A 24,619-nucleotide genomic window follows, 5' to 3' on the forward strand; every position below is an offset into this window, starting at 1 on the left:
TTATGCAGATTTTGTATTTATTATTATAGAGACAATTTTCTGTTGATTATTATAATGTACCCGATGTACAGTAAAGATTTTAAAAGTTAAAAAAAAATGACTTTGGTGCTATCAGCCAAAATTGAAATCATAGCATTTAGCACTCCAGCTTTAGTTTAGTCGTTACCTTTTTAGCTATCGACAGATGGATAAGAAAACGTTTTAATTACTCATCGTTTCCTCGGTTAGAGTGTAGGATAGCATCATATGCAACGACATATTAAAAGAGAGTTTACTTTAACAGCAATCATGATGTTATCAAGTAGATAGCTTACCTGCTGAGCTATTCAGATATTTGTTAATAATCTTAAACTAACACTTATAAACAAATTAATTCCATTGCATAAAATGTTAGGAAATTGTCATTAACCTCTTTAAGGGAGAGATAGACGCAGAACTATTTCAATTATTTTCACATGTAAATTTACATGTGAATATACTTATATTTTATGTACGCTCCCTCATGGTTCTTAGTTTTAACGGACAGACAGGTGTTCTCCTTTTATACCGTATATATTTATGTATAAATCGAATTTCTGGGAGACGATTTTACGGTTATTTTTTTGGGTGGGGGGGACATAGGTAATGTTTTTGGAAATGTTAAATAACGACTCAGTGCTCGATTATAACACAGAAAACGCCATTTTGTTTGTGCACCCAATATATACTGATAATCCTAGTAATTAATCGCACTCCTTCCGAAGCCCACTGTAGTGTGTATGCCAGCAATGGGAGGCTTAATAATAATTGGTATAGCTCTCACAATGTTCACTCTCTAGACGTGGCTATAGGCCTAAGTTTGACATGGCGTATTTGGTGATGATATGACGTTTTTTTAAGTAGGTTAGGAAATGTAGTGTTTACGAGATGTCGTTTTCCCCTAAGTTCAACAAGTTTTAACAATTTAATGACAACTATTTAATGAAACCATTTAATAGCACTTAACTCATACGTTCACATTATTGTGGTATATTACGGCTCGTGCAATGTATACGTTTACGTTACTATGGTATGTGACATAAATTATGTCTAAAAACAGTAACTGCACCTGGAATCTACAGCATGTCATTAGTCAGAATCTCTGATTAGCAACATTTGTGTTTGTTGCATGTAAAGGTGTAGTTGGTTGGTTCTATATATGAAAATCGAAAAGACCACACTTGCATAAATGCACCTATTATTGTTCACGGATGCCAAGAAACTATTTATAACATGTCTTACAAAAAAAAAAAAAACACCATCAAAAAGGAAATTATCTGTGCAGGAAAGAGCCATGAGACAGACCATTTAACTTGTCTAGAATCTACAGTCGACTTATACACAAGTAATACCTAAAATAACACAATTTTTGGTTTTAAAATGCACATCGACCTATACACAAGATTGACTTATATAGAAGAATATACGGGATATATATAATTCTATGTAGCTTAATTGTCATATATATTTTTAACCCTTACTACCTAGCTCTACTTACATATTGTGCACTGTCGAAGTAAATACTGTAAATATATATATATATATATATATATATATATATATAAAGAGAGAGAGAGAGGGGGGAGGGGAGGCAGCTGGGCACACATTACATGCTAAATATAGCAAAATGCTTTATTTGCATTTCATTATGTTAAAGGAAAAAATATACTTTTTGATTTCATCCCTACATATAATAAAAGAGGCGTAGTTTTTCCTCTCTGGACCAAAATACCATAGGTTTACAACACCAGATAGCACATACACATTTATTATGTTTACACTACTAGCCATTACCTTATTTGACTATAGAACGACATTTTAGACACATTAATTCGTATTGTTAAAACATTAGATTTAATCCTATGAGCGACATCATTATCGTCGTCATAACCTACCAGAAGTAGTTCCCATTTTTCCCCTATCTGCCAAGTACTCCCACTGTCACCCACTTACACTGCATATTTATACTCACAGGGGACTTAAATTTAGATCCCTTCCTACGTAACTGATCTATTCTCTATTTGACATATCATTTACGTTCCATTCTTCTACACTAAAAATACTAAGGTCTCCTCACACTTTTGTAATTATATTTTTTTAAAAATCAGGAGGCGGAGGGTAGAATTGAAACCGCATTCTTAATGCTTTCAGTCTGATACTTTTCCAACTAAACAAATAAATCAACTTTTAGAATAATGTTCATGAGAATCGGATATACATATTTGTAGTTTTAAAAGAGTCTTGTCCCTATGGGTTTCTTAGGTGGGGTTACAGATATTTAGCACAGAGAGCAGCATAGAGATTCAGGACCTTTTGTATTGTCTTTCCCATAGAATTTCATGCACAGGATATAAATCCCATCAAAAATGAAGTTTTAAAAGATTCCATCGCCATAGTTTTCTTTGGTTAGGAGGGCATTTTGAGATTTGGTATCACTTTCATTGACTTTCCTAGAAAATTTTATACATATGATTTAAATTTGAAGTTTTAAGAGGGCCTTGTGATGATAACATTGTTAGGGATACACATAAAGATTCAAGAACACTTTCATTCTCTTCCTGAAAATTTTTACATGAGAATAAACCTTTATAGTTTATGTAGATTTTCTAACCTTTCTTTCTATAGGGAATGCACAAACATCCTGCACACATACACACGTATAGACATCGAGTTTTATAAATCATAATTTCTAATGACCATAAAAAAGATATTTATAGATTTATCTATATGATGCTAGCAAGGTTATCCGACATTGACCGGGATTGCACACTCCCATATTTTCATTGTCATCAAAATCGGTCAAATTGCCCATTTCTCAATCAAATCGATTGATTGCCTGCTCTAGTTGGGGACCCATCACGGTGCACCGAAACGAAGCTCAAATGCCACTTGCAGTGACTTTGCACACAATACATCGTAGTTTACATTGCACCCTGGAGAACATACTGTTGATTTTATAAAATTATTTTTTTTATATATAATGGTTTGAATTAAAGTTTAAATGTCGATGCCTCCGTTCAGTCTCGAAAGACAAACGATACATTTTGAACGCACCCCCGTTATATCAAAGAACCTACTTTTGGTTTTATATGCCTGGCCTTATTGTGGTAATAAAACTTCTTAAATGCCTTTGTAATATTAGGCTGTGTAAAGTATTAATTTTGGTCAAAATTGCCCGTTCTTTCTTTCATCAGATTATATCGATTACCGATACTTATCAAAGACATTCCGATACAAAATCTATCCAAGAACACTGCCAGGCATATAAAATACCTTCGTGGGAAATTTCATAAAAATCGGCCCAGCCGTTGCAGAGTCTATAGGGAACTCACACACACACACAATAGAAGATATAAGGATATAGATATAGTATAGATATGATTTATAGACTTTTCCAATAACCTAAAAATATATTTATAAATACTATGATCTATAGATTTTTATAGATTATCATTTCTAATAACCTAAAAATAAATCTATATATCTATAAAAGTGAACGTGCCTGTGTGTGTACATTTTCCTACGCAATAACTCTGTCAATTTTCAGTCTACAGACTTGAAATTTGATATACAGAGTACTGAGATTTGGGAAAATCTTTGTAATCCAGAAATTTGGCTGTTAAGGGGTCAAAGTTCAACGATTTGACTTTTGAGAACTCTACCAAACTCCTCCGACAATTTTGGGTCTAAACATTTGAAATTTTAGATATAGGTTCCTTGGATATGGATCTAACTTAATAACTTGATTTGAGCCTAAAATAATAAATTTTAAGGGATCATAATAGGGGTCAAAGTTTAAAAAAATTGTCCGCTTTTTTTTTTTTTTTTTGCTCAACATACACCTCAAAACACCCGGGCAACGCCAGGCTGGAATGCTAGTAAATAAAATAAAACTATTGCTGAGTTTTTATTTAGAGTGAAAGGTTTCTTTCCAAATTCATTTTAGGTGACACAGGTTGTCTGCATGCTTTCTGTTTCTTCTCATCACTTGAAATGGTTTCATCCAGGGTCTATAAAAAAAACGCACATTTTACTAGCTAATCTTTGTGTGATGTTTATTTATAAACAATTTTTTTTTTTTTTTCACAAAGGAGTCACCACTTATTAAGGCCCATAGGTCACTCGAGGATAAGGGTCAATAAGCGTACAGTGGTCAATAGGACAATGTTGTAGTAATTGTTAGTAGTGGAAGTTTGGTAAATTAGATTACTTAAGGGGAACAGCTCATCAAGAACTTGTTTACATTGGACTTGAAGATGAACATATTATAGTCAGCCAGAAAGCAGGCAAATGGGAGAGAGTTCCGCAGGTGTGCAGTTCTAAGAAAGAAACTTTGTTAATGGAATCTATGTTTAGGTTTAGGCACAGATAAAGAGTCGGGGAAATTATTGATGTAGGTTTCAGCTAGACGAACGTTTCTTGTGAATGTTTGGTAGAGGGGCATAGATTGAAGCTCAGACGAGCATTTGCCATGAAAATAACGATAAAGCAGAGACATAATAAATACACATTGGTCTTTATTATAGATTGGTGGATGAAAATATAGTACTATATTTCAGGGGGGGAGGGTTGTAACAAAATATCAAAAACAGATACGTTGTAGAAAGGAGGAGGGAACTCTGTTATTTAATTTTACCAAATTTTCTATTAACACTTGACAAACAACTAAGTCAACAATCTTTTCTTTTTATTAACTGCTGCTGCAAACTTTCAAGTATATAACATTTCTTTCTATAAACATTTCTCACCTATACCTGCCTCTTCAGTACACAAAAACACTAATTAGCATTACATTAATAACTGTCTTAAGTGGTAGTCGTCTCTGCCAGATAACAGACCATAACTATAATCTTGAAAATTAAACTGTTTATTTGACTTTTTTTTTTAATTACTCCGGAGCAGTTGTTTCTAATCATCTTTATATGGCAGCACACGATTGAGCTCTTTAAATTTTCGTGGCACACTTACTACAAAAAAATTAATATATCTCATTCATAAAGCATTTTTGCGATAAAATAATAAAAAAAAAAAGATCGTATAAGGAAAAAAACAAATATTCATATAAATGAGTCATATTAGGGATTAAGTATCCTACTATGATCCAATTTTACCCACGTGAAACGTTAATTCTCAATACATAAATATCACAAGGTGGAACGATTAAAGTGTCGCCCCTAAAGAAAACGACACTACAGCTTTATTTTACAACTTTTATCGAAAAATATCAATCCAGGTAACTTGATTATGTAGTAGAGCTGACATCTATTCCATGTAGCCACCTTCAGCCTCAATCACCACCTCGATAAGAGTTTGGAACTGGGAGCATGTTTTTTCCACAAGTGCTGGCAGGAGCTCGGCAAATACTCAACGGATGATGGCGATCATGCTGGCTTTAGTGTTGTGGAAGGTCATGTTGGTGATGTTCTCGACGTATGACCAAATGAAGTAGTCTAGCGAGTTGAGGGAGCAATGAGAGAAGGGCACAAAGTCGTAGCTCTCCGTCTGAAACCAAGCCTGGGTCTCTTTGGAGTTGTGGGCCTGCGCTGAGTCCTGCTGCCACACCCAGGGTCTGCCAACGACTACCTGATTGCACCAGAGGATCACCACTCTTCAGCACATCCAGGTACATTTTGGTGTTGACTTTCAAGCCGACTTTGTAAATGTGAGGTGGCATGATGTGGCCCTCACTTGAAACCACTCCAAAGACCATAACCGTGGCTGGAACTTTGTTTTCAATCACTCTGGATATGTCCCTGTTATTCGTGGTAATCCAGTGATGCATTTTGAGGGTGCTGGCAATGGTCCTATAGTCATAACTTTGACCAGCAGAAACCATGAGTTGTACAGCAGCGCATCTTAGATCTCACTTGTTGAACATTGTCACTTTCAGGCATGCTAGAAGGCTCCCATCCTTCTTGGGATTTATACACAACTGGCCAACTAGTAGATGGTTTGCAAAAAAAGAAACCAGTTTTCATCAAACTGAAATGGAATCATGTCTTTCCTAGGCCGACAATTTTATCGTTGCACCCTGTAGTTAAGAAATGCCTACAAAGAATCTGTTAATATTGTAAACGAGATAATGGTATAAACCATCACAATGCTTACCAATGTTTATAAACATGGGTATGTTTAAAGTATCTAACAATTTAAACGACTAATTGTGCATTTTATTTCCTTTTTTTAATAATGAAACATCAGTATTATATAAGTAATCGTAATATAAGTAATAATGTGTGAGTATTTAATCATACACACAACTCATAACGATATGAAACCTGTTTTTTACCTATAACGACTTGTAGCTTCCACCTATAACTTTTTTGTGGCATACCAGTAATCATTCCGCGGCACACTGATGTGCTGCAGCATGCTGGTTGAGAACCACTGCTCTGGAGTCACCACTTATCAAGGCCTGGAAGCCACCCAAGGATAAAGATCAACAAGACAACACCGTGATGATCACTAATAGTGGGAATTGGGTAACAATTAATTATTTAAGAAGACAACTCAACAATTTCTTTATGTTGGACTTGAAAACGACCATGTTATAGTCAGCTGGGAAGCAGCTCTGCGATATTGTATTCCAAAGACGAGCAATTCAAGGAAAAAAAGCTTTGCTCATGGAATTCTCATTTAGTTTTAGTCACAGATAGAGGGTAAGGAAAATTGTTGACAGTGGTTGCAGCTAGTCGAGTGTTTGCCGTGAATGTTTTACAAGAAGGCGAGACCATAGAGCGAAACTCAGTCAAGCATCTGCTGTACTTCTTTGTAAAGCTTTATCTTAACCAGAGAAAGCGTTTAATATACTCGGACGCATTTGGACACTTAACTAACAGCATTACCACTGTCAATCAAGAGAAGAGTCTATCGCACATGTGTATGTAGTGTGATGATGTATGGAGGTGAAACCTGGATAGTGAGGGTTGAGGATATGCGTTGCATGGAGAGGAATGATATGATGGATGTGTGATGTGAGTTTTAAAAACATGTGAATGCAGCAAACTTCTGAAACTGACCTTCACTTCTGATCTGAAATGGAACGCATACATCAAATCTGTTGCCAAGATCGCTGGAAAAACAGTTGGATCACTCTATCACTCCAGTGGAGCTAGGTATGTCCTAAAATGGAGTACTGTTGTCACATTTGGGTAATAGCTACTCAGCACCCCTATTCCAGCCTTGATAGAGTTCAAAACCGGCTTCGAAACCTAGCAGTCGATGCACTTTTCTCTTCTCTGCAACCTCTTTCCCATAGAAGAGACATTGCAAGCCTGTCTCTGCTCTATTGCTATTTTCATGGTAAGTGCTCGACTGAACTCTAATCTATGGTTCCTCCTTGCCAAACTTTCACAAAAAATACTCGACTAGCTACAACCACTATATATGATTTCCCTCCACTCTCTATCTCTGCCTTAATCAAAATGCAGATTCCATGAACAAAGCTTCTTTTCCAGAACTGCCCACCTGTTGAACACTGTTCTGCTGGCCTGCTTCCTGGTTGAATAGAACATGGTAATCTTCAAATCCAGCGTAAACAAGTTCTTGTTGAGTTGTCCCCATAAATGATTAAATTCTACCCAATTTATACTATTAACTATTACTATACTACCACATTACATTCATTAACCTTTATCCTCGAGTGGCTTTTGGACCTTGATAAACGGTGACTCCCAAGTAAAAAAAAATAAAAAATAAAAAAAAAAAAATAGCCCACCCCAAAAAAGAATACAAGAACAGATAACTGCATGGGGAAAGCAGTACACTAAGAACTATGTAAATGACTGCATTTTGAATATGCAGGCAAATAGACACAAAACAGAGACAGTATTAGAAAATAAAAATCATAAAAACGTCTGAGGCATGGTACAAACTGATAAACTCATCAACAAGAAGACCAGACATGATAACAGTTAACAAGGAAGAAAGAAAGTATCAAATTGTAGATTTTAACATCCCAGCAGACCACAGAGTAAAGATCAAAGAGACAGAAAACAAAAGCAAATACACAGAACTTGAAAACTAAAAGAAATATAGAACATGTAGAAAGTCAATATAATATCAACACTAGTAGGCGCACCAGCAACAGTCCCAGGAAAAAAAAGTAGGAGAAATTGGAATCGAAGGGAAAACAGACTATACAATGATGAAAACAGATAAAACCTTAAGGAAAATCTTTGAATGTGGAAACCAATCCACATAAGCTAGAAACACTAACCAGCCACATAGAAATTGAAATAGAAGGCTAAAAGTATGCTCCAAAGACTCAAATATAAGTCCTAGTACTGAAAAATATTGTAAGAAAGGGAGATAGTTTGAATATGATTAGATACTCCCCCTCATCGGTGTCACCACAGTCCCCTCCCCCTTCCCTCTTCATCGAACCAAAAGCATCAGTTTTATGGTAATAGTTTACTTATTCAGAATCATATTCCATTCTATAATAAAGACCAATGTGTATTTATTAATATATATGTATGTCTATCCCGTCACGTGGAAGTTAGTGGGTAAAACACAAGCCTTTTTCTAGCTTCTAGCCGAAACCATTTTAAGTGGTAAGAGGAAGTGAGAAAGCAAATAGACAACCACTTCAGACTTACCTTGCTGCCCGAAATCAATTCGAAATATCTGGCACCCTTAAAAGCTTAGCAGCAAGTGTTTTATTTTTTTTGTGTTCATCAGAATTGATAATCTCTACAATTATATAAATGCAACTCTGTGTGTGTGTGTGTGTGTGTGTGAGTTCGCTCCTTATAGACTCCGAAACAGCTGAACAGATTTTTTTTTTAAATTTACAGAACTTTAGTATATAAGTCTGGGAGTGATCTTGGTTAAGTTTTATCTCAGAATACCCCCCCCCCGATAATTACCAATAATCATTTATTTTAATTTATCTATCATCAGTAAAGCCATTTTTTTCATGTCGTCACTTAGCAACAATGATAGAACAATGGGCCGTGAAAATTCTACTGTCGGTAAATTGATAGCGTGTTTTTTTTTCTTTTTTGTTTGTTTGTTTTTTTTCTTTTTTTGCATGACGTGGTCTGTAGGTTCAAACTCTGCATGTAAATTTTATGTTTTTTTTTTCATTAACTGCAAAGAATTTTATAAGACTTGAAAATTTTCATGTCTGTAAGTTTAAACACCGCACGTAAATTTCTTAATGTTTTTTTTTGTTGATTGGAAAGAAGTTTATATAAAATAATTTTATAAAAGCAACAGAAGATTCTCTTTTTTTTTTTTTTCCTTCCTTTGAAGATTGTAACGCTGGGTATGGGGCAGCCAAACCAGCTGCCAACATTGCCCTGCTTTTTATTGAAACCAACCGAGAGCTCTTTTTAGTATCCTCGCTGTTCCCTTAAGTGCAATTGTCTGGATCTCTTTTGCACTTGGTTCACCAGGAATATTAGTTAGGTAGAACTTCATGTTCTTCTTCATAAGCCCTGTGGCACCTATGATAACTGGTATGATTGATATCTCCTTCAGATTCCAGTTTCTTTTCATATCATACATGAGACCTTAATATTTGGTCTGTTTCTCCCTTTCAGCTCTGTTCAGACCGCCATCATTAAGAACACTCACTTCAATCAAGGTTGCAACTCTCTCTGACTTATTCCATATAACTATGTCAGGTTTCACAGCAGCATTTTCAAGGTAGGTGGCTGTAGGGATTACATGGTCGTAATATATGGTATATAAGTAATTTCCAACTGTTCTTTCAGGCTGATGTTCCCAGGATTTGCTGCTACGCTGGATGTTTAATTTTTTACAGATGGTCCAGTGGAGGTACTTGCATACTCCATCATGTCTTGCTGTATAGTAGCCGTCCCCTCTAGAGTGCAATGTAGAATAACATATATTTTTGACTAAGTTACTGCATGGAGGCATAGGAAGCTTCCTTCCGGGTGATGTCATGGATTTCAATGACAATACAAATATAGGAATGTGAAATATTCGTTGATCATCATTCAATCCCGGGCGACGTCGGATCTCCCTACAAGTTATGTATACATGAAAAATTTAATTATTGATGTAATTTAATCTGAATATTTTATTAATATATCTAGATATATAGCCAGTGTGAATACTGGGGAAACAATGTTGTATCCCCATCGATTTTGGCGGAACATGTACACTAGTTAAAGGTTTCTTTAATGAATAATTCTATTCTTAATCTTTTCTATATAAATAAAACAGTAGATGTACGTATGTATGTGTGTGTGAAAATATTTAACCGATAAACTCTTAAACTACTGGTCAGATAACACTAAAATTAACAGGAAATAGTAATTATACACCAAGGATATTTCATAGCGAGTTAAAGCATTGTTTGGATAGATGAATAGAGCATACAGAAATATGTCGGCAAGTTGGAATGCAAAATGTTCATTTCAACTTGCTGACATATTTCTATTACTTTTGCACATGCGCAAATTCATTCATAGCTTGAAGTGGTTTAAATTTAAAACTTTCTTATTTATATGTTGATACCTGAAACAGTAGGGAATGCAGCTGGACTGCTAAATATTTTGGTTTTAATTCTAGCTGATGACACCCAAGTCATTTCTTTTAACTTGTGAAATCAGTACTATATATTAGGTACAATATGATATTCAATGGAGACTTGGCTCTGTACTAATAAATATGAAATCTGCATGAATTAAAATATATTTAAGCGTATTTTACAACCAGCAATGTATTTATGAATAATATGAGAACAGCTTTCAAATTTCTTAGAAAATGGAGACAGATATGAATAAAAAAAGATCATCTCATAAATCGTTACAGTATCTGAATCAAATGCAACATGTGCAGAATAAGGATTATTAATTAAAGTAATGTACGTATTATTTGAATTCTTGGGATTACTAATCTCATGTTGAATGTTATTTTCACAACGTTTTGGTCGATGTAACCTCCAACCTTCTTTAGATGTATCGTGTCAAACTCTGAAACCTTTCTGTCAAACTCGGGAACCTTTACAACATTTTGAGCAAGATCCTTTATTTAATCCACGGGGCTAGCATGCTCTCGTTCCATCAGCCATGATTGAGCAAAAATCTTAAATATTTGCATTTTGACTGTCGCCTGCATTGAGGATTGAACTTTCCATCTCCAGAAGTGTAATTTTACAACTGAATTTTACGACTACACCATGGGTCCTCAATATGAATTACCAATCCTCATCTCAAAAATTCAGAAACGTATAGAAATACACTTTCATAATCTCTTCTCTACGTATATAAAGTTAAGTATGTGTGCATCTCTATTCATATAAAGTTAAGTATGTATATATTTATGTACAGGATTAACTGCTAAACTAATTAACCACTCATTATACTTCTGGAAACACAGCTGCTAGGTGATAGGGTGAATAATATAGGCTATACTTAGTTTAATTTACTTTTATGCAAAATAGTCAAAGAGATGGGAGAAGCACTTTTGTGGAAATTTGGAGAACTGATTTTTGTAAAATTTTAACAAGAGGTAACAGACGTCAATCTATATATAAAAACATCAATGTATGTCTGTGTGTTCTCTATGAAAAGAATACTTATGGAATGTACATAACTAACAGTGTATTCATACGTAGAATTTTCAGGGGAAGACAATAGAAGTGTTTCCAAATCTCAGAATGCACCCCTAAAGGGGCTATAAGAACAGATCTCTTTCCCTTTAAACTGCAAAAATATCCTATTTTGATGAAATTTAGAGCAGAACTATAAAAATTATCACATAGAATAATGTAAATAATGTAAATGCCCTCTGAATTGAGCAACTTAAAATTTTTCTTGGAGTATTTTAAAGAATTTTCAGAGATTATATGGACATAACCTCCCATTTAAACATTCGAATATTTCAAATTTACATTAAATGTGCACCTTAGCCATGAGATACCAATTAAGCAAGATTCTATGAATTTCAGTTTCTTCAGACTCCTTAGGCTTAAGCCTTGAGTCTGAGATATTTTATAGAATCGAAATCATGTAATGGATTTTGATTAAAATTAGAATAAGGATTCTAGACACAAGATTTAGTATAATGATAGCTTGATGTTGATCTTTGTAAGCAAATCTAAAACTGGTGCAAAACTGTTGTTTTCGTAATTAATTATTACCCGTCCATGGATGGACATTCTTTTAGTTCTAAATAAAATGAGAAACATCGTACAATATTAAAAAATAAATGGAAAAAAAAAAATCATATTTTGTCTATTTCAAAGACAAATCAAATAACTGATTGACTTCACAATCTAGTGGAGGATGAAGAATCGTTAATGGCTTGGATGATTAAAAATTTTATTTCAAGTAAGCAAATGTTAAGATATAAATTTTTTTAAGATTCTTGCAATCTGGGCACCAGCAGTTAAACAGAGAGCTGGGAGATAATATTAAAACCGGAAGTTTTCTTTTTTCTGTTTGGTTGTTCTTTTTTTGCTAACAAGCCAAGCGTATGGACTCCCCCCCCCCAACCCCCAAGTGAAAAATTTACTTTTATCATGACTAATGTTTGTGCAAAATAAAAAAAAAATCCAAGGTATGGTTATTGAGAAAAGTGCAAACAAATGAACGGATGAACCATTTGGGGGGTAATTTTACCCCTATAATGGCCCCTAGGAGGAGCAACTAGAGTTATCCCAGAAAATCACTTCTGGCAAAAATTTACTTTCACCATGACTAATGTTTGTGCAAAATGTTTTTTTAAAAATCCAAGGCGTGGTTATAGAAAAAAGTGCAAACAAACGAATGGACGAACAGGAGTGAATTAATAGGTCCAATCCCTCCTTTGTCAGGGGGACCAATAAGTCACCATTTATTAAGGATAAAAGCCACTTAAAGATAAAGATTAATGAAATGGTTAGGTAGATCGAGAGTTGAATATGATAAATACTATAAGAGGATTGAAAATAATGAATAAAATTCTATGACTGATTATAACGGATGATAGGACCTTTCAGAAGAGTTTAATGTTTAAACTTATGACTATTGTTTCATTTTACTTCAGTTGAAGTCCTCAGAAATTAATGGACCCATTTCTAGAAGCTAACACTTGATCTCTATATGAGATACACAGAAATTCGAATATTCCATTAAATTTCTCCTTTATATCTCAAAGACCGACTTTGTAAAGAAATTGAGGACATAATTTTCCTTCTCCCCAAATAACCAGTTAAATATGTTATAGTATGCCTTTCTTGGGGTCTCTTGGTATTACTGGATTCCAGAACAAGAATTCATCTAGTCTGGTGGAGAATCAAGCTTTATGCTGTTACTTGGGGTAAAATCACTTAGAGAAGGTGCACCATTCCTAATAAAAGTCTGTGTGGGTTAACCATAGTGAGGAGATATTATATAGGCTGCAAATACTATGTTATATTGAATATTTCATCAGTGTTTACTTCTAGGGAAAAGTATTCTCATGCCAGGTTGTTCTGGCAAAACCCGGCACAGAGAGACCTTAGACACTCGAGGATAGTGTCTAGTAGGCATTCAAGTTCTCTCCTAACATGTGCATCTGTGTATGCTCCTGAACAGTATGAGGAATAAGATATTGCTACAAGTATCAGAAACACATTTTTGTTTCAGGACTGATAAGGGTACAAGAAATGCAATCTTTGCCTTGAAAACCTTCATAGAAAGATCTATAGATTTCTTTTTTTTACAAAGGAGGCCACTCGAGGATAAGGTTTAATGGGTGTGCAGTACCACCTGTCGAATGGTCTCTCCTTTCCATATGATTTTACACTTTGGTAATACAATCTTTTTGGAGATAACCATGCATTCTGTCTTAGCATTGAGCAGCTCTTCTTTTCTCAGTTTCTTCTGTTACTGTTGTCAGTATTCGTTGTAGTTTATCCTCAAAGTCTGTATTGATGATAGTGTCGTTTGCGTATCTTAAATTGAGGATGTTGTGTTCGTGTGCCACATGGACTACTCAATCTTTCACAAAAAACACCCGTCTAGCTGAATCCACTGTGAAAAATTTCCCCCACTATATCTGTGCCTAAATCAAAACGCGGATTTCATGAACAAAGCTTCTTTCTTAGAACTGCACGCCTGTGGAACTCTGTTCCGTCTGCCTGCTTCCCACCGGACTACAACTTGGATGTCTTCAAGTCCAATGTTAACAAATTCCTAATGAACCGCCCCCATTAAGTAAACACTTCATCAAATCTCCACACTAACGTAATGTACTTGCAATAACCCTTATCCCTGAGTGGCTTCCGGGCCTTGATAAGTGGTGATCACTGTGTAAAAAAAAAAGAAAGAAAAAAGGCATTTGACAAGGACACACGAATTTGTTTGACATTTTGACCAGGCTTAATATCGACAGGAAGGATCTTAGAATCCTCAGAAACCTCTATTGGGAGAAGAAAGCAGCCACCAGCATTGACAACGAATGCAACGACTACAGACCAGTCTGCATGATAGACAAGGGTGTGTTTTCTTGTCTGACCTCTTCAACATTTATAGCGAAATGATTTCACGCAACATTGAAAATCAAGAAGATGTCAGTGTAGACGATCACAACATCAACAATTTAAGATACGCCGTTTCATCTGTGTCTTAATGCAGACTTTGAGGATAAACTACAACAACAGTAACAGAAGCAATTGAGAAAAGAAAAGCTGCTCAGTGCTAAGAAGACAGAATGCATGGTTATCTCCAAAAAGGTTGTATTACCAAAGTGTAAAATCAAACGGAAAAGGAGACCATTCGACAGGTGGATACATTCAAATACGTTAGTTGTACTATTACACATGATGGTAAGAGTGTCATGGAAATGAAGAAAAGAATCACGATAGAAAAATCGTCCTTTAACAGTATGAAGGGTATTTTCACAAACATAAAATTGAACACAAAATTCAGAATCGTGAAGACATCTATAAATATAAAAGCGAAAATGTTTGTGTGTGTGTGTGTGTGTGTGTGTGTGTGTGTGTGTGTGTGTGTGTGTGTGTGCGTGCGTTTTCGTGTATGTTCAAGAAAGGCTTCTTTCTGAGAAGCAATAGGTCGTCTCAAAACTTCTTAAAACTTTTTATATCGCGCCTAAATGATAATATCTACGAGTTAACAGCCGGGGTCGCCTGTCTATTTAATTTGCCAGACTTTGAAAAGATAAATATTCAACAATTTTCGATCGCCACATGTGCATTAAGCTTTTTCGTATAAAAAAAAAAAAAAAAAAAAAAAAAAAAGCGAACAGACTCGCGGTAAATAAAACACTGTCCCCGTTGACGTCATTAACTCGTCAAAAACGGACACCTGCCAAGTCGCACGTTTTTTTCTTCACACTTTATTATTTTCCAACTGCGCGTCAAGGCTTCGTTTTTTTTTTTAAACAACCAACGATTTTTATTTTCATTTACCCAAAAGCACACATACCTACAAACACCCAGGCAACGCCGGGTACCCCCCGCTAGTCTATAATATAAATCTCACCTGTCTGTTTCAATGTATGTATGTATGTATGTTTGTATGTCTGCCTAAAACTTACGACAAAGGTGACAGATTTTCACGAGATCCGTATCATTTTGAAACTCGACTCTTCGGACGACAAATATTGAAAAATTGGCTAAAAAAATCAATTCCTTCACCCTCAACTAGGTACTTTTTTTTACCGATATTTTCGAAAGTCATCCCCTCTTTTTGATTGACTAGTTTTAATTTAAACCTTCGTCACTTCCGGTTTGGTGATGGACACAAAGACATCACATTTTTTTTTCACGTTCTTTTCCTTCTTCAGGTTACGGGTTCGAGCCTGCCTGCCTACTACCACTTTTTTTTTTCCCAACTTATCAAGGCCCGGAAGCCACTCGGGGATAAGGGTTATTGTGTGTACAGTACATTAGTGTTGGAGACGTGATAAGTGTCTTACTTAAGAGGGCGGTTCATCAGAAATTTGTTTAAATTTGACTTGAAGACATCCAGGTTGCACTCAGGTGGAAAACAGGCAACCAGAACAGAGTTCCACAGGCGTGCACTTCTAAGAGAGAAGCTTTGTTTATGGAATCTACGTTTTAATTTTGGCACAGATAAGGAGTGGGGAAAATTTTTGATAGTGGTTTCCGCTAGGCGGGTGTTTATCGTAAAAGATTGGCGAGGGGGGACCAGAGATTGGAGTTCAGACGAGCACTTGCCATAGAAGTAACGATAAAACAAAGACAGGCTCACAACGTCTCTCCTATGGGAGAGAGGTTGCAGGGAAGAAAAAAGGGCACCACTACGCCACAAAGCTTATTTTGTACTCTGTCAAGGCAGGATAGGCTGTTTTTAGCAGCTCCTGCCCAGATGTGGCAGCAGTACTCCATCCTTGGACGTACTTGGCTTTTATACAGATAGAGAATTGCATCAGGGGTAAGATATCTTCTGGAGCGATAGAAGGATCCTACCATTTTTCCAGCGACCTTGGCAACTGACTTGATGTACATGTTCCATTTCAGGTCAGGAGTAAAGGTCAAACCCAGAAGCTTATCAAAACATGGAGCTTCCCCTAAACAAGAGCCACCCATTTCAATTGATGCCAAATGGGGATCAGAATGTTGATGATGTAAAGATAGGAGCTAGGTATTAGATGCATTATAAGTAACTAACCTCCTCCTCTCTCAGTGTACCACACGATCAAGATCAGAGGAGAGAGAATCTGAGAGAACTTTGTCATTTACAGCCTTTGATGTGTTGCCATAGATGGTCGTGTCATCAGCATAGATGTTAACGAATGATTTAAGTATGTGTTTTGGGAAGATCATTGATGTAGATCAGGAAGAGAGTTGGGCCTAGGATGGACCCCTGAGGGACTCCAGCATTAATATTGAGGGCCTCTGATTTCTGCCCATCAACCACTACTCTTATGAGCCTATCGGAGAGAAATGATTTAATGATTGAGAAAACATTTTCAGTTATACCGTAGCTGGAAATCTTGTGAAGTAATCCAGTCTAGTATATATATATATATATATATATATATATATATATATAGTAAATTCTCTTCTATGGCTATGAATGTTAGACACCAACAAAGGTTACTGAAAGTCATTTGGAAGACGTGGTTTATAAGGACAATTGTAAGATTCTCATGGACAGAAAGAAAGACAAATGAAGAAGTCATGCGTAAGGCAGAGTACAAAACCATTCACTTCTAAATGCCATCTACGTTAAACAGTTGAAGCTCTTTGGACATATGTGGGTAAACGGGATGGAAAAAATAGTTGATGTTAGTAAATATCGTCAGCAAAAAAAAGCAGGGGAAGACAGAACAAAGTTCACGGACAGTCTCAACAAGGTCACGAGATGCACTACCATAGACCTAATTAGAAGGAGCGAATGCAGAAGAAACTGGAGAGGCATGATCATCGAAGTCTGCAAAAGCAGATACATGAAGAAAACCTTAACAGTCTCAGACAATATGAAATGGAATAACTACATAACAGATACTGCCACACCTGCTGCAAAAATGGTAGACTCCTTCTACCAGGCTAGAAAACTTCTCATACCTGGCAGTATGTGATATCTCTATAAAGTCACCATTAGCCCGTGTATAGAGTATTGTTGCTACATCTGGGCTGATGCATGTCACTAGCTTCTCCCTCTTAGACAAGGTGCAAAAAGAATTTGTAATCTAATAGTCCTGTCGCATCACTGCAGTTGTATATATTCAATGTTTATGTAATCAGGTATATATAATCAAGAGTGTATATATTGACGGTTCTATCTAATTAATGTGTGTATGCAGAGTGTATATGTGTTTGTATATACATGTTGCCAAATTGCTGTGTTATTGCAAGATGGAAATGCATTATCGAAGAGGAGGATACAGTCAACCTTTGGAAGGGTTTTACATAGAAAGTTTATTATACAAGACGATGAAAGACAAAACACATTACCTTGCGGTTGATAACAAACGAAGACAAAAGGCTTACATAACAAATACAAGACATTTATTCATCATCAGCTGTTGATAGGAATTCAATGCCTGCTAATGCTGCTACATTGTCGTCTTTTCCTTCTCTTGGACTCCTAAGGAGTTTCTTTCAGTCTCCCCGGTCCGCTTTACCGGACTGACTCTCTGACTGACTCCCTCGGACTTTGACTCCTTCTAGTCTAACTTAAATGTATATATTAATTCTATACTTCTTTGTGACGTCAGCACACGGGCCAGACATGTGAATTCCACGTACATGCTTCCAACACGTCCTGGTAACACAAGTCCCAGATTTTCTCTGTGGACATTTTTTATTTCTATTGTTTCATTAATCCTCATTACAATGGATTATTCCTGAATTCATGGAATCTTATCTAACTAACAAAAATGTATTCATTTTACCTTCTAACAACTGCTTTCAATTCCCAAATTCTCCTTCAATAATAATATTCAATCGTAGTTTGTTTTTAACTAAAAACTGGGAGTACTCTTCAATGTGCAACACAGTGTTGCATCCTTGTACTTGTTTTACAAGTATTTTAATGGAATGGGCTTCCATGAACTTATTGCACTTTTATCTGCTTAACGTAAATAACTGATCCAATCAACTAGCAGCAAAATCACACCCTTTCTCTGTTGCTAGATACTGAAACATGTTTAATCTAATAGCTTCTTAACTTGGACCACTTGCTTTTGAAGATCCCTCCCTGTACCCTGTTTCTTTGACCATGCCAATATGCAGAAATTTAAATGCAATGCTAACAAATACCTTGCTGCATAACTCTTCACCCAGTTTGTTCCCAATAATCTCATTTGTGGAATATGAGATTTTTAGTTTAGGGTGATAAATTGGAAAATCAAGGGAGATAACTTATCTCTACACATTTTTTTCCCCAACAATTTATTCTTTATTTACAAAAAACAAAGATTTTTTTAAATTTATTTGTTTTAAAATGGAAAATGAAAATATTTTTATTAACTAGTTAGAAAAAAAAAACTTTGTCACCGGAAGAAAAAGAAAAACAATATTAACAAATTTCATTAGCCATTAGAATTTATTTTAACATGAAAAATATCTTTGCAAAAATTATTTTGGGGAAAAATAAAATGTAAAAGTAAATTGAAATAAGTTATTTCTCTTGATATGACAATTTGCCACCCTAAAGTAAAAAAGGATCCAAGATTGTTTCTTTGGGGAGTTACTAAATTGTCATGTTCAAATCTAATAAAGTGATACTTGTTATGAATTGTCATCAATATACATTTTAGGTAATTGTGATTTACTCTTTAAAAGTAAATTACATTTAAATTCTAAAAAATAAAAATAATAAATAACCCCTAAACTTTGATGCAAAGTTTTATTCCCCCATCACTCCACCGGACGGCTATAGGCAATTGAATGGCGAACATAACATCTTATTTTAGCGTTATAGTTAAATAAAGTCCCCAGACACTTTCTGCGAGTTCCCGGAAGCGGTGCTGTTTTGTTCTCACCTAACTGGTGCGATTTTATTATTATTATTTATTTAATATTAAGGTTTATTGAAAACACTTTTTGCATTCATTTTTTTCTTTTCCATGCGAGTTCAGAGTTCAAATAAAAAGTTTTTTTTTTTTTAATTTTATTTCTTAAAAAAAAAAACAAAAAAACTCGTTTTCATAAACATTTTTATGACAAAAGTTTAAAAAACTCCAATTCATAAACATATTCTTTATTACAAAAGTGCAAATAAAGACAAATTTTGTTCTGATAATTTTCAATAATTTTTTTTTTTTTTTTTTTTGTAATTTGTAAATTTCAATAAATCGCTTCACAATGCAAATGGAAAACCTTTTCAATAATTAAAAAAAATTAAAAAAAAATAGAAAGGACTATTCCAAGTTCTCACCGTTTTCGGAAACAGGTTCACAGAAAGCGCCAAGCGATTTTACTGGACTGTAACCCCTTTAAATTAAAACAGGTATGTTGAAAAAAAAAATGTTTTATTTTTCTTCGTCAAAATGATTGTAGATTTCTTGCCCTTCAATTTTAGTATCTGTTTTATCCTTAGTCAGCGAGAAGAAATCCTCATAGTCTGGGGCAATTTGGTAATTTTATAGAATCACTCTAATCTCCACCCGGATGTATTTTTTTTTTTTATTGTTGTTGTTTTTTGTTAAGGGGGATGAGACGACACCCTTAACGCTGTCTTTTTTTTTTTTTTTTTTGAGGAGGAAAGTCTTTAGCCACCCAGACTTAGGGTTAGCGGTAAAGTTTTTTTTTGTTTTGTTTTGTTTTTCGACCTTTCCCCCCAAATAAAATTATTGGGAACTAAAAATTACCGTCAATTTCTAGTTTCATCTTAATTCAGAGTGCCCCCCCCCACCGCCTTTTTGTTTCTAACTTTGCCTCTATGGAGATGCAAGTAAATAGAAACAATAGAAGAGGTGTACAACAACACCATCTAAACCTTAGATTCTAAGGTCATTAAAAAAATGATTATGTAATTACATACCTGGCCGAGTTATTTATTTATTTTTAATTATTTATCTATATTTTTGTTGTTGTCTTGTCTAATTTCAAGGTCGTAAAAGCAAAACAAAACTTTATAAAGGTGGAAGAAAACAATTGTTAAAAAAAAACAACAACTTGTAATAAATGAATATCCAAAGGATTTCAGTATTTACGAAGTAATTCCCGGGAATGGCCGTGGCAGTTTACAATTGGAAAGCCACCTTCTTTTCTTATTTTCGGCGTTGCTGTTGTTATTATTATTATTATTATTATTATTATTATTATTATTATTATTATTATTATTATTATTTACTAGAAGTTTTAACACAGGCTATCATCAAAGAATTTTCTTGAAGAACATTAACAACCTGTGGTGTTTCCTAGAATTTAAGTGACAACAAGTCTCTCCACAGGTTTCCAGTACTCTCCACCTCTTTCGATAACATTTGCAAATTAATTAGCGTTATCCCAACAGCCGTTTACGATTGACTTCTCGTTGGTAGCGACCATTCGTTTTCACTGGAATTTGAATGGCAAATGTGTATTTCAGCGGCTTAAATTATTTAACAGACAAAAATGTATAAAAATTATTTATTTTTATATAAAACACATTATTAAACTCTAAGGCTGAAATAAAACCCGAAAAGAAAAAATGTAATTTTTATCATTTTTTCAACATTTTTTATTAGACTAGATGTACGACAATCAAGGCCGCCAACTTGTTTGGAAATTTGGGCCTTTCTAAGGATTGCCAGATTGGCCTTTTTGATGCCAAATTTGGCCTTTTTACGCTCTTGCATGGACCATGGTTCCACACAAGAGCGTAAAAAAGGTTAAATTTGGCCCCCAAAAGGCCATCTGTGAAGGCTTACCACTGGATAGAAGTAGTGTCGATTCAGGAGAGGTGTGGTTGAGATTGCGCAACCCTTGCTTTACAGTCACACGCGCATCAACTTTTACAGGAGTGTCCATTGTCTCTTGAGACTGATCGGAGGCATCGATAACCGTGGGTCCGTGCAGAATTTTGTGTGTGTATGTATGTGTGAATTTTGGTAGCCCTGAATCTAATAATGTTTAGATATGCAATATTAATACTTATTAATAAAGAATAACTATAACACACACACACACACACACACACACACACACACACACACACACACACAGGATGGTTATGAAAATGGTAGTTTCTAGCCTTACTACCTAGCTCTACTAACGTATTGAACACTGTTGACATAAATACTGAAAATCAATCATAATAAATTATATCTCCTGATAACATTTCACGTGATATATAACCAAGGTGAGAATAGTAGTTAAAATAATTAAAAATCATCAATCCTCATCTAAAAAATTCTGTTAGTTTAGCCTAACTATTTAAAAGTTTTAAGAATTGTAATCTATAATAATAATAATAATAATAATAATAATAATAATAATAATAATAGAGATGCCTGATGCATCGGTTATAAATGCCAACATTTTTAGTAGACATGGATAATGGCTTTGGTTAAAGAGAGAAAGGGTATTAACGATTAAGGAAGAATGTTGTTTGGGTTTCTTTGCGGATCTGTGGAATGCTGAATGACGCGAGCACAGATTTTCTCTTTACGCTAAAAGTGTCCAGAGAAAAAGCGGAATGCGCTCTCGCCTGAGAATGCGTGGAATGGAATGATTCTATGAGTCAACTGTAGAAGGGTTCTCTTTCTTCTCTCCCGTTTTTACTAGAAGACCGTGAATTACTCGCATCCCCAACAATGCGCGATGTGACAGAGAGATCTAGTTTAAAGTGGGAAGTCTGGAGTCTGGACGACGATAAAAATAGCCATATTCAAACAGGCAATAAACCTGTCCCTCCTCCTTTAGGGGAGGAGGAGGCAAAGCTTGGGACGACAGCCGTCTAAGCAAGAACTGAACGTGTTAGTACTTATGCAAAATACGGAACGTGTTATTTTTCATTTTAGATAGAATATTCAAGTGAAATTTAATTTTTACGGTATCTTTTGTTGATTAAATTATTAGGTGAAAGTACACTAGTTTAAAAGTCCCTCTCCTCATGTTAAGAATGGATTTCTAAATAATAACGTTATTATTTCAACACAGTCCGTATTCTTAGCATACTATTATTCCAGTATTTATTCAATTCTGAGAATACGGTTCGTGCTGAAATACTCCATAAGTACCAACATTTGAATGATCCAAGCAAAAAAGCTTATTAAAACACCGTTACGCGCGAATACACAAGTTTTTGTTGTTGTTGTTGTGTGTGTGTGTGTGTGTTTTGCGTGTGTGTGTGTGACAAAAATAAACACAATAGCATATATATACTTGTTTATTAATATTAATATTACGGTTATTAGTTGTTGCTCTTACCTGAGACACAAACAGCGGGTTCCGAATATCGTCTGCTGGCTTCAGGTTGCATAGAAACCCTCCTCCTGGGTATTACCACCATGCGGTAGATCGGATCCCGCCGTCAACTAAAACAGTAATGTTCATTCAAAACGTTACTCCTCATTCGAACAAAAACAACCATAGTCTTCCTCTCTCTAACACCACGGAGCGGAGACACGCGCGACTTTTGCCCCCTCGTGTGGTCGGGCGCCTTTCAAGCGCCTCCTCTTTTTTCTTTCAACCGCCTCCTTCGACTTCTCCTTTTAATTTCACTTGCATTCCGTCTCTTTCTCTATTTTTTTTTCCTCTCTCTAATATCACTCTCTCCTGCTGCTGCTGCTTTTTTACGAGCTCCTTGATACTGACTACCGAATCAGACGCACGGTTTCTGACATACTTATTTACTTCTTCTACACGCGTGCGCGTGTTATATATATGTATATATATATATATATATATATATATATATATATATATATATATATATATATATATATATTATTTTATTTTATTGTATTTTTTACAATAGGATTACCATATATCAAAGCTTGGAGGCCACTCGAGGATAAGGGTTAGTGTGTGTATGTTAGTCACCTGGACTGTAGCGTAGTAATCGTTTGTGGTTGGGAATTTGGTATAATTAGATTATTTACGAGGGTGGTTCAGTAAGAACGTGTTTACGTTGGACTTGAAGGCGACAGTATTGTAGCCAGCTGGAACGCAGGCCAGCTGAACAGAGTTCCACAGACGGACAGTTCTAGGAAAGAAGCTTTGTTTATGGGATCCACGTTTAGGTTTAGGCACCGATAATGAGGGGGGGGGGGGATTTATTGATAGTGATTTTGCTAGACGAATGTTTTTTTTGTGAAAGTTTGACGATGAGTGGGGGTGGGGGACCATACATTGGAGCTCAGTCAAACACTTGCGATGAAAATAACGATAGAGCAGAGACAGGCTCGCAACGTCTCTTCTGTGGGAAAGAAGTTGCAGAGAAGAGAAAAGGGCATCAAATCGGTTTTGAACTCTTCCAAGGCAAGATAGGGTACTCCGGGCAACTCCTGACACAATGTTGCAAAAGTACTCCATCCTAGGACTTACTTAGCTCTTATACAGGTAGAGAATCGTATCGGCAGTGGGATATTTACTGGAATGGTAGAATGTTCCAACCATTTTTCCAGCGATCTTGGCAACGGATTTGATGTATGTGCTCCATTTTTTTTTTTTTTTTTTTTTTTTTACATTTTCACCCCAAACAAGGCACATTGCCACTTTGGTGTAGGGGGCTACTATCAGGGGAAACATCTACTGGGGTACTATGTAGGGATTAGGGCAGCGAGATGTTGGTTCACGTTGCACTTGAACTTATGCATGTCAGTACAGTTGGGGAAGCAGTGATCCGGAATGGAATTCCAAAGTCTAGCAGTTCTGGGGAAGAGACTACTGGAGTAGAAGGATCTTTTACATCTAGGGATCTCTACAGTGTGGGGGTGGGATTTTGCAGCTTGTCGGGTCTGTCGAGGGTGTTCACGTCGTGGGGGCACAAGTGCTTGCAGTTCTTCAGAGCATTCACCATTATAATACTTGTAGAACAGGCAGAGGGATGCAACGTTTCGACGATGGGACAGAGGCTGAAGTTTTGATGCCAGTTTAGGGCCTATCAGATTTGCGACTCTCTTTTGAACCCTGTCAAGGAGCGAGAGACTAGTAGCCGATGCACCGGCCCAAATATGACAGCAATACTCCATACATGGGCGAATAGTGGCCTTATAGAGGTACAGGATACTTTCGAGT

The 24,619-nt window shown here is 35.7% G+C and overlaps 1 protein-coding gene across 1 annotated transcript in view; it reads right to left on the minus strand.

Moving 5' to 3' along the window:
• The window catches only part of LOC145254529 (uncharacterized), a 167,723-nt gene extending 144,525 nt beyond the window's left edge, over positions 1-23,198 (minus strand). The window contains exon 1 of the mRNA XM_080113057.1: positions 22,808-23,198. Within this exon, the coding sequence (XP_079969183.1) occupies positions 22,808-22,889 (82 nt within the window). The 5' untranslated portion in view covers positions 22,890-23,198. The remainder of the gene's footprint in view (positions 1-22,807) is intronic.
• Positions 23,199-24,619: the final 1,421 nt, after the last annotated feature.

Source organism: Euprymna scolopes, chromosome 3 (genome assembly GCF_053919585.1).
Source record: "Euprymna scolopes isolate OS-2025 chromosome 3, ASM5391958v1, whole genome shotgun sequence".
Taxonomy (NCBI): Eukaryota; Metazoa; Mollusca; class Cephalopoda; order Sepiida; family Sepiolidae; genus Euprymna; species Euprymna scolopes.